This window comes from Saccostrea cucullata, unplaced genomic scaffold, assembly GCF_032062105.1.
Source record: "Saccostrea cucullata isolate Sc308-1 unplaced genomic scaffold, CSIRO_AGI_Scuc_v1 ctg25, whole genome shotgun sequence".
NCBI classification, from domain to species: domain Eukaryota; kingdom Metazoa; phylum Mollusca; class Bivalvia; order Ostreida; family Ostreidae; genus Saccostrea; species Saccostrea cuccullata.
Window position 1 is genome coordinate 41993 of NW_026937967.1, and position 11746 is coordinate 53738.

At 35.1% G+C, this 11746-nt stretch overlaps 1 protein-coding gene across 1 annotated transcript; it reads right to left on the minus strand.

The window, feature by feature from the left end:
- LOC134249168 (neuronal acetylcholine receptor subunit alpha-3-like) lies at positions 1–11746 on the minus strand. Its single transcript, XM_062731544.1, has 5 exons — positions 11579–11746; positions 3050–3094; positions 2326–2450; positions 752–1290; positions 1–392 (listed from the first exon to the last, which is right to left on the minus strand). Exons 1-5 carry the CDS (start codon positions 11744–11746, stop codon positions 13–15), a joined length of 1257 nt encoding a protein of 418 aa, XP_062587528.1. The 3' UTR covers positions 1–12.

Genomic DNA, 11746 nt, shown 5'->3' on the forward strand with positions numbered 1-11746 from the left:
TTATGCATTAGGTTATATTGAGGAGTAATGAACAAGAAGAATTATAAGAAATATAAATGTTGTAAGTGAAATTGCCACCATGTAAATAATAAAAAATAATTTATCCAATATCTCTGAAAACTCGCGATATGTCAGTTTTTCAGTTTCATTGTAATCTTCCATTTGCACGCTTTCTACAAGAATTTCATTGTCTTTCTTCTTTTCGTCATTAGAAGGTGAAACTTTATTTTTGTCTACGTCACTTCCTATGAATTTTTTGCAACGACATTTCCTGTAGATTTTATTTATCCAATTTGGCACTTCCTTCTCCCCTTGAAAATGAGCATTGAGAACGAAAATCACGATATTTACAGAAAGTGTGCTGAATGCCATGGTCAGTCCAAGATAAATTGCTGAAAAAGATGTTATACAAATTAACACAGCAAAGATTGTATGAAGATATATACATGTATTTATTAGTACAATGTATACACGATAATACGAACACTATAGTGTCTTTGATTAATTTTCAATCTAAAGTTGAAATGATTATATGAAAAATTAATTTTGCATGTAATAATTTTAAAATTAAGATTGAAAATTAATCAAAGACAATAGTAACAAGTTTTATTCAATCATTACAGGTTCTGAAAAGATTTAAAAGTTTAACTCTGCACAAAATATTTTACTCTTAAAGTAGGAATAATTTCTTCTTTAATTTTATTTAATCTTTGGACTAATTGATATTAAGAAATTATGGATGTGTACTTACATAAATAGCAAACGTTCATCGAAGTGCTTGGAATATTATCAGAAATGAGTGTTAGGTACACAGCATAGGCCAACAGAACGGTTAGACAGTATCCCATCTTCTCTCCAGAATCTGCGGGCAATTTGTATACCATGGGTATCAAAAACGCCATCAAGACAACCGGAAATATCGTGTTGAGAGCATGGAAAAGCGGTCTCCTTCTCAAAGTTATTGCAAAAGACAAACTAGAAAACGATTGTCCACCTCGAGATCTATCGCTGGATTTGTAAGCTATGGCAGATAGGAGATCCCATTCTCCGTTTTCACCATAAAAACTTAGATCCACCGGTTCTTGGGCGTCCAGAATCAGGTTGATTTCTGCCTGCGTGTAACCCCAGGTACTGAATTTGATGGTGCACGTCTGTGAATCTAACGGGTAGTACGTAATGTCAGACTCGCAGGCCACTTTGTAGATTCCTGCCGGATTCCATGCTATTCTCCCATCACTTCTAATCCGCATTGGGATTTTAGTGTCGCTGATGATAGAAATATCATCAATTCTGCAAAAAATAATATCATTTTAGAAAACTTTGGAAATGTTATGATGTTATTTGATGTAAAATCTGAACATGGACCTTAGTGCGTTGGTTAATGTCGCAAGTGTTGCAGAAAAATACATACAACCTGCGTAAGCAAACGTTCATGTTTAGAACCTTTTGATAGAGACTGATACGCATTTTTTTCTCTTGCGCCCATACACCAATCTTTGAAACAGAATTGGAACTCGAAATGTCATGCTATTGAGTCTTTAACAATCGATCGATTGTATATTGTTTATCGTCCCTCTCGAGAAAATTTCACTCATTTGGAGATTTGGAGCTGCAAATTTTGTCCTATACTCGGCACTTAGGGCCAATGAGCAGGGAAGGATCTTTTTCGTGCAGCACCTGCTGCGATACGGGACCTCGGTTTAAACGGTCTCATCCGAAGGACCGGTCTCTACGTCCCACTACGGGATTCGAACCCGCGACATAAGGATCAACTCCTTACTTCGCGACGCTTTATTCACTACTCCACGCGGGCGAGCTTTAACAATCGAAGAAACTTTCTTTTAAATGGGTGTTAATGACATTTTTTGTACTTCATCTCTGTTTTTCATGAATGAATATTTCACAAGTATTTGGTCATTTGGTATTTTTCAAATTTAATGTGGAAAATGTGTCCCTGATTGTTTTTGAACTTTGACTTCGTGACCCTTGAATGAAAAAATGTCTCGTATCTGATAATCCTTTGTTTCTGTTGCAAAGAGATGTTTTTGAAAATGCATTTTTTTTCCATATCTTCAGCAAGGCTGTATATTGTACCTTAGGGGACATTGCCCTGAACACCTTTGCATGTTAATTTCAATCTTTGTCAATTGATAAATTTGCATTTGATGTCCACGGCAATGACACCATATTGCCACAGTGACACATTACACCAAGGCCTTTGGGAAAATCTCTTTGCAGTAATCATCATAACCTCTGATCCAGTCCAAGAGTTTACGATTTATGATGCATGTGTAACATTGCAAATGGCAGTTCATGTATACTCACGAGTTTTCAATGATCAATGCTGGAGTCCAAACATATACTTCTGTGCTGAAGAGAAAATCTATACTCGAGTAGTCTTGGGAAGTGGCCGAAGTATTGCTCCAGGAAAGTCGGTCATCTAGCCAATCCTGACAAATGAATGGAGCTTAATGTTAGGTGAATATTGCACTTGTAAACATGTATTGGTGTCTTGAAGAGTGTACAATTTTTTATCAAATAGTTAAGCATTTAAGAGACAAAGGTACTTAGTCACACAAACATTTAAAGTTAAATAGAAAAAAAAAATTGTCCTACACATTAACGATATTTCATTCTTCGACAGGGCAATTCTGGTCGTTGTAGATTTGTCTTTGGTAATTGACGAACCAAAGAAAATTAATTTCAAAAGCAATAAATACATGTAATGATTTTGTAGTGTTAAGTAGAAATAATTTTGGCCCAAAATGAATTTTCCTCTAATGTTAATTAATTGATATTATCAAAGTCCCCTCTCAAAAATTCGATTGAAGTAGAAGCACCCCTAGATTGCAAATGATTGTTATAATAGATGACAATTTCTACTTTGTATTCTTTGAAAAATGGAAAATGGTTGCAGTATTTGAAATTGCTCTTGACAAGCAGATCAAGTGACCTTCTCGTGAAATTTTGGCCATAATATACAGGGGAAAATCCTCACTATCATAATAAAAGTTTAATTTATAGACAACAGAAAGATTTAAAATCTTACCACTGCTAGATATCCCGATATAGATAAGAGCTGGTCTTTGATGTTCTGTAATCAAAATAATGACGATTGTAGAACATTACGTCAACAACTTCTGTGTTAAATACTATCGTCTTTAATAAAAACTAGTGCTAATTGTAACGGGGACCGTTACAGATGTTCCCCAAACGCTCCCCAACTCCCTTTTATAGTCATATTCCCTGTAAGCGTAATTAAATAAGACAAACTTTATGCATTTGAGACTTTAACAACGTTTACCTAGAAGTGTACCATGTTCATTCAAATTTTATCATTGCACAATTGCGCATGTTAATGCATGTACGTAATGACCATATCATATTCTCTACACAATCTATATATTTTAATATGCTAAATATTAAAGTACTTAATCCAAAAGTAAAAAAAAAAAAAAAAACGCTCATTCAAGTGTATTTTTGATTTTACCCATTTCACGTGCAGGCAGGTGCATACATGAGCATGGTGACTGTACCTTCTTGTAGAAGTCCATTACATCTATCTATGTTCTAAATCCCACGTGCACCCTGTTTGGTTGAAAACCAAGGGAGTTATAGCTGTTTAAAGTTTCAGCCAATCAGATTGCAGCGCACGTACACGCACGTGCATGTATGTGCAGGGTGACCATACCTTCTTATAGAAGTCCATTATATATATCTTTGTTCCAAATCCCAACCTGTTTGGTTGAAAACCAAGGGAGTTATAGCTGTTTAAAGTTTCAGCCAATCAGATTGCAGCATTGGTACACGCACGTGTATGCATGTGCATGGTGACCATACCATCTTGTAGAAGTCCATTATATATATCTATGTTCCAAATCCCATCCTGTTTGGTTGAAAACCAAGGGAGTTATAGCTATTTAAAATTTCAGCCAATCAGATTGCAGCGCACGTGTATGCACGTGATTTCATGATATTTGCTATATATCATTTTATAGAATATCCTAATGCATGGCTATGTTCAAAATTTCAAAGGATTTCGTCAAAAAACAAGAAAGATATTGAGACTTAAGTTTCAGCCAATCAGAGCGTAGCGCACGTGCATGCGCGTGAGATCTTGCCATATTGACCATGTCAACTTGTGTAAACTAATAATACATCCTTACATTATGAGTTTCAAAATATTTCATCAAAAAATAGAAAAGTAACGGCAATATACATTATATTGGTCATTCACGTGTTGCACGTGCGCGCTCTTGCAAGCACGTGCGCGCAAAATGACCTTCGTTCCGCAAATCTACATAACATGTCTACTGACCCTAAAAACATTTCACCTTAGTTGGATGTGTAGTTTACGAGATCATTCACGGACAAAAAAGTGCCCAGGAAGAAGAAAAATAATAATAACTAGTGCTAATTGTAACGGGAACCGTTACAGATGTTCCCCAAACGCTCCCCAGATCCCTTTTAGTGCCATATTACCTGTAAGCCTTATTAAATAAGACAATATCTGTGCATTTTTGACTTTAACAACGTTTTCCCAAAAGGATACCAATTATATTCAAATTTTAACATTGCACGCGTGCCGATATGAATGCACGTGCATAATGATCATATAATCTTGTCTACATTTTCTATATATTTAAATATACTTTATATTAAAGCATTTAGTCCAAAAGTATTAAAAATCACTCATTCAAGTGCATTTTTAATTTCACTCTTTCCAAATGGACGCACTTGCGTGCACGTGCATGATGACCATACCTTCTTGTAGGAGGCCCATATATCTATCTATGTTCTAAATCCCATCCTGTTTGGTTGAAAACCAAGGGAATTATAGCCATTTCAAGTTTCAGCCAATCAGATTGCAGCACACGTGCATCCACGTGATTTCAAGAATTTTTTTCTAAATCATTGTAGAATATCCTAATGCATGACTATGTTTTAAATTTCAAAGCCTTTCATCAAAAATCAAAGGAGATATAGCCATTTAAAGTTTCAGCCAATCAGATTGCAGCGCACGTGCATGCGCGTAATTTCTTGAAATTTTTTGTATATCATATTGCAGGATATCCTAATGCATGACTATGTTTTAAATTTCAAGGTATTTCGTCAAAAAATAAAGGAGATATAGCCATTTAAAGTTTCAGCCAATCAGATTGCAGCGCACGTGCATGCGCGTGATTTCATGAAATTTTTACATATTATATTATAGGATATCCTTATTCATGATAATGTTAAAAAATTCAAAGCATTTCGTCAGAAAACAAAAGAGATATTGAGATTTTTGTTTCAGCCAATCAGATTGCAGCGCACGTGCATGCGCGTGAGTTCATGCTAATTTGACAATGTCATATTATTAACACTTTTAATATATCCTTATGAAATGAGTTTCAAAGCATTTCATCAAAAAATGTAAAAGTTATAGCTATATTAATTATATCAGTCAATTCACTCATTTCACGCGCACGCACGTGCAGGCGTATGCGCGCAAAATGACCTTCGTTCCGCACACCTACACTACACACCTATTAACTCTAAAAAGGTTTTAGCTCAGTTGGGTGAACAGTTTCTGAGAACACTCGCGGACAAAAAAGTACCGGAGAACAAATAAGAAAAAAAATAATAATAATAATAACTAGTGTTAATTGTAACGGGAACCGTTACAGATGTTCCCCAAACGCTCCCCAACTTCATTTTGGTGCTTCATTTGCTCTAAGCTTCATCAAATAAACTAAACCCTATGCATCTTAAACTTAAACAACGTTTTTCTCCTAAACTATACCATATCATTGTATCTACACTATTAATTTATTTTAATGTACTTAATATCAAGGCATTTAATCAAAAAGTATTCGAAAAAACGCTAAATCAAGTGCGTTTGTAATTATACGTATTGCACGTGCATGCATGTGCATGATGACCATACCCTCTTGTAGGGGTTCATAAAGACTATCTATGTTCTAAATCCCATCCTGTTTGGCTGAAAACCAAGGGAGTTATAGGCATTTAAAGTTTCAGCCAATCCGATTGCAGTGCACGTTCATGCGCGTGATTTCATGAAAATTATTTTATATCATATCGTAGGATATCTTAATGCATGACTATGTTTTAAATTTCAAAGTATTTCGTCAAAAAACGAATAAGATATTGAGATTTTTGTTTCAGCCAATCAGAGCGAAGCGCACGTGCATGCGCGTGAGTTCATGATAATTTGACCATGTCCTCTTGTCTATAATACTAATATATTCTTATATTCTGAGTTTCAAGACATTTCATCAGAAAATAGAAAAGTTACGGCTATATCAATTATATTGGTCATTTTACATGTTGCACGTGCGCGCTCTTGCAAGCACGTGCGCTCAAAATGACCTTGATTCCGCAAATCTACATAACATGTCTACTTACCCTAAAAAGATTTTACTTACATCAGATGAACAGTTTACAAGATCATTTGCGGACAAATAAGTACCCAGGAAGAAGAAAAATAATAATAAGAAACAGAGTAAAAACAATATGTTCCCCAACTTCGTTTGGGGAACATAACTAGTGCTAATTGTAACGGGGACCGTTACGGATGTTCCCCAAACGCTCCCCAACTCCCTTTCGGTGCCATATTCCCTATAAGCTTCATTAAATAAGACAAACTCTATGCATTTGAGACTTTAACAACGTTTACCCAGAAGCGTACCAATTTCATTCAAATTTTAGCATTGCACGCGTGTGCATGTGAATGCACGTGCGCAATGACCATATAATCTTGTCTTCAGAATCTATAGGTTTTAATATACTAAATATCAAAGTATTTAATCCAAAAGAATTAAAAAATACGCTAATTCAAGTGTATTTTTGATTTACTCATTTCACGTGCACGCACGTGCTCACATGAGCATGGCGACCATACTTTCTTGTAGAAGTCCATTACATCTATCTATGTTCTAAATCCCACCCCGTTTGGTTAAAAACCAAGGGAGTTATAGCTGTTCAAAGTTTCAGCCAATCAGATTGCAGCGCACGTACAAGCACGTGTATGCATGTACATGGTGACCATATCTTCTTGTAGAAGTCTATTATATCTATTCATGTTCCAAATCCCATCCTGTTTGGTTGAAAACCAAGGGAGTTATAGCTATTTATAGCATAAGCCAATCAGATTGCAGCGCACGTGCAGGCACGCGTTTTCATGATAATTGCTATTTATTGTAGGATATCCTAATACATGCCTATGTTTTAAATTTCAAAGGATTTCGTCAAAAAACAAGAAAGATATTGAGACTTTAGTTTCAGCCAATCAGAGCGAAGCGCACGTGCTTGCACGTGCGATCTTGCTATTTTGACCATGTCATCTTGTGCATACTACTCATATATCCTTACATTATGAGTTTCAAAACATTTCGTCTAAAAATAGAAAAGTTACGGTTATATCCATTATATATTGGTCATTTCAAGTTTTGCACGTGCACGCTCTTGCAAGCACGTGCGCGCAAAATGACCTTGATTCCGCAAATCTACATAACATGCCTACTTACCCTAAAAAGGTTTCACCTAAGTCGAATGTGTAGTTTACAAGATCACTCGCGGACAAAATTTTCCCAGGAAGAAAAATAATAAGAATAATAATAACTAGTGCTAATTGTAACGGGGACCGTTACAGATGTTCCCCAAACGCTCCCCAAATCCCTTTTATCTTCATATTCCCTGTAAGCGTAATTAAATAAGAGAAACTCTATGCATTTGACACTTTAACAACATTTACCCAAATGTGTACTATGTTCATTCAAATTTTATCATTGCACACTTGCACATGTGAATGCATGTGCGTAATGACCATGTCATATTGTCTACACAATTTATATATTTTGATATGCTAATTATTAAAGTGTTTAATCCAAAAGTAAAAAAAAACGCTCATTCAAGTGTATCTTTTATTTTACCCATTTCACGTGCATGCACGTGCATGCATGAGCATGATGACCATACCTTCTTGTAGAAGTCCATTACATCTATCTACTGTATGTTCTAAATCTCATCCCGTTTGGTTGAAAACCAAGGAAGTTATAGCTGTTTAAAGTTTCAGCCAATCAGATTGCAGCGCACGTACACGCACGTGTATGCATTTGCATTGTGACCATACCTTCTTGTAGAAGTCCATTATATCTATCTATGTTCCAAATCCCATCTTGTTTGGTTGAAAACCAAGGGAGTTATAGCTGTTTAAAGTTTCAGCCAATCAGATTGCAGCGCACGTGCGTACACGTGTTTTCATGACAATTGCTATATATCAAGTTGTAGGATATCGTAATACATGGCTATGTTCAAAATTTCAACGGATTTCATCGAAAAACAAGAAAGATATTGAGACTTTAGTTTCAGCCAATCAGAGCGAAGCGCACGTGCATGCGCGTGAGATCTTGCTATTTTGACCATGTCATTTTGTCTATACTACTAACATATCCTTACATTGTGAGTTTCAAAGCATTTCATAAAAAAATAGAAAAGATAAGGCAATATACATTATATTTGCCATTTCACGTGTTGCACGTGCTCGCTCTTGCAAGCACGTGCGCGCAAAATGACCTTCGTTCGGCAAATCTACATAACATCCCTACTGACCCTAAAAAGGTTTTACCTAAGTCGGATGTGTAGTTTACAAGATCACTCGCGGACAAAATTTTCCCAGGAAGAAAAATAATAAGAATAATAATAACTAGTGCTAATTGTAACGGGAACCGTTACAGATGTTCCCCAAACGCTCCCCAACTCCCTTTTGGTGCCATATTCCCTGTAAGCTTCATTAAATAAGACAAACACTGCATTTGAGACTTTAACAACGTTTCCACAGAAAGATTCCAATTATATTAAAATTTTTGCATTGCACCCGTGCACATGTGAATGCATGTGCATTATGACCATATCATCTTGTCTACAATATCTATATATTTTAATATACTATGATATTTTAAAGCATTCAGTCCAAAAGTATTAAAAATCACTCATTCAAGTGTATTTTAACTTCACTCATTCTAAATGCACGCACGTGCGTGCACGAGCATGATGACCATACCTTCTTGTAGGAGTCCCTTATATCTATCTTATTTTAAATCCCATCCTGTTTGTTTGAAAAACAAGGGAGTTAAAGCCATTTCAAGTTTCAGCAAATCAGATTGCAGCACACGTGCATGCGCGTGATTTCATGAATTTTTTTCTATATCGTATTGTAGAACATCCTAATGAAGGACTATGTTTTAAATTTCAAAACATTTCGTCAAAAAACAAAGGAGATATAGCCATTTAAAGTTTCATCCAATCAGATTGCAGCACACGTGCATGCGCGTGATTTCTTGAAATGTTTTGTATATCATATTGCAGGATATCCTAATGCATGACTATATATTAAATTTCAAAACATTTTGTCAAAAAAACAAAGGAGATAAAGCCATTTCAAGTTTCAGCCAATCAGATTAAAGCGCATGCGCATGCACGTGATTTCATGAAACTTTTTATATATCCTTTTGTAGGATATCCTAATGCATGACTATATTTTGAATTTCAAAGCATTTCGTCAAAAAACAAAAGAGATATTGAGATGTCTGTTTCAGCCAATCAGAGCTAAGCGCACGTGCATGCACGTGAGTTCGTGCTAATTTGACAGTGTCATATTGTCTACACTATTAATATATCTTTATATAATGAGTTTCAAAACATTTGTTCAAAAAAAGTAAAAGTTATAGCTATATTAAGTATATCAGTCAATTGACTCATTTCACGCGCACGCACGTGCATGCGTATGCGCGCAAAATGACCTTCGTTCCGCACACCTACACTACACACCTATTAACCCTAAAAAGGTTTTAGCTCAGTTGGGTGAACAGTTTCTGAGAACACTCGCGGACAAAAAAGTACCGGAGAACAAATAAGAAAAAAAATAATAATCATAAGAAACAGAGTAAAAACAATATGTTCCCAAACTCCGTTTGGGGAACATAATAAGAAACAGAGTAAAAACAATATGTTCCCCAACTTCGTTAGGGGAACATAATAAGAAACAGAGTAAAAACAATATGTTCCCCAACTTCGTTTGGGGAACATAATAAGAAACAGAGTAAAAACAATATGTTCCCAAACTCCGTTTGGGGAACATAATAAGAAACAGAGTAAAAACAATATGTTCCCCAACTTCGTTTGGGGAACATAATTAAGTACGTCATGGGTTTTCATAAGACCGATTATCAAGGGATTAGTATATTTTTATTTTCTTGCGTGTGCATACAAAAATGCAATGTATTTGGACACCCCCCCCCCCCCAAAAAAAAAAAATCAGACCGTATTTACAAAACATTTTCATTCTATATTTTGTATTAATTCCCTTGTTCAAACACCGGAATACAGAAAAGTTGTACATTAATGCATCCGATCAGTTTATGTTGTAAATATGTACATTGTACACCGTTACTAGCTAGTACATGTACGTTGGTTTACCCTTCAATATATTTTCATGATTTTTAAAGATATGAGGCGGTCAGTCCCTAAATCCAAAATAAACAACTGAACGATTTTCTACTCAGTTTACGATAAAATAAAAACAGAACTTGTTTATATTGTTTTACATTCAATTTCTTCAGAGATGCCATGTTGTAAATGTTTAATGGCAGTAAATACAAAATTTATAACATGACAGAGAGATCGACATTCCCTTGTGATTGATTTTGTGGATGTTGCGCTCATTAAGCATCGTGCGCCTGAGATTTGTCTGCTAAGACTAAATTAATTCTTTAATTAAAATTTGAAATAAATTTAATGCAAAATATATTGATTTTTTAAAAGTTATCATTTTGATCTTTTTCCAGCACCTTGATTTTATGGGATGTCTCTGACAAAGCTCATTATTTAATAAAAGGGGCATTAAATTCGTAGTTCTTTAATTAATCTAAAGTTATAGTGTGTTCTCTTTTAATGCATTACATCTTCATCAAAAAGTATATTAACTAGATCTAAACATCACTGTCGAAATAAAAAAATCGATTAATTTTCTTTTTAAGACCGAACAGAACAAAACTTTTCCTAAATGAATTCTTTTCAAACATGTGAAGCTTTATACTCGTACACTCCAGATATTAAATCTCTTCTTGATTATGTAAGTCCAAAAACATTTTCTAGCTTATTTTCATAGAATATTATCTAATGGTCACGTAGTTCGAAATAGCTGACGTTTTTCAGGCTTTTATCCTATTAGCATATTTGATATTTTATATGTGCCAGGAAATCGCTATGCATGGCACGTAAAATATCAAAATCGTGAAAAAAGCCTGAAAAACATCAGATTTTTCGGACTAATCTTCACGTAACTAGAGAATATATGTACATGTATTTGTATTAAAGTCAATTCAGTTTGAATCAAAATTTAAAATTGCTAGTGCTTAAACCTTGTAATTTTGGATATATGGATAATGAATTTATTCAGGAAAAGTCTTTTAAACAACTTATTTCATAAAATATATATCCACAAATTACGATTTCATCAGAATAATTTGATATACAAACAAAAAATCTTGTACACCATATCAGTGTGAATACATACCAGTTCATTAACAGTTAACAGAGTCAAGGACACCTTGGCATTGACCCTTTGGTTTGGTCGCTGGAGAACGGAATAGTTCCCTGTTTCAAACAATTCCGTGCGAAGAGCAGTTTCTAGGGCCCGGGAATATACTGGAGGGGGCCCGGGGGCATAGCCCCCACGGAACAT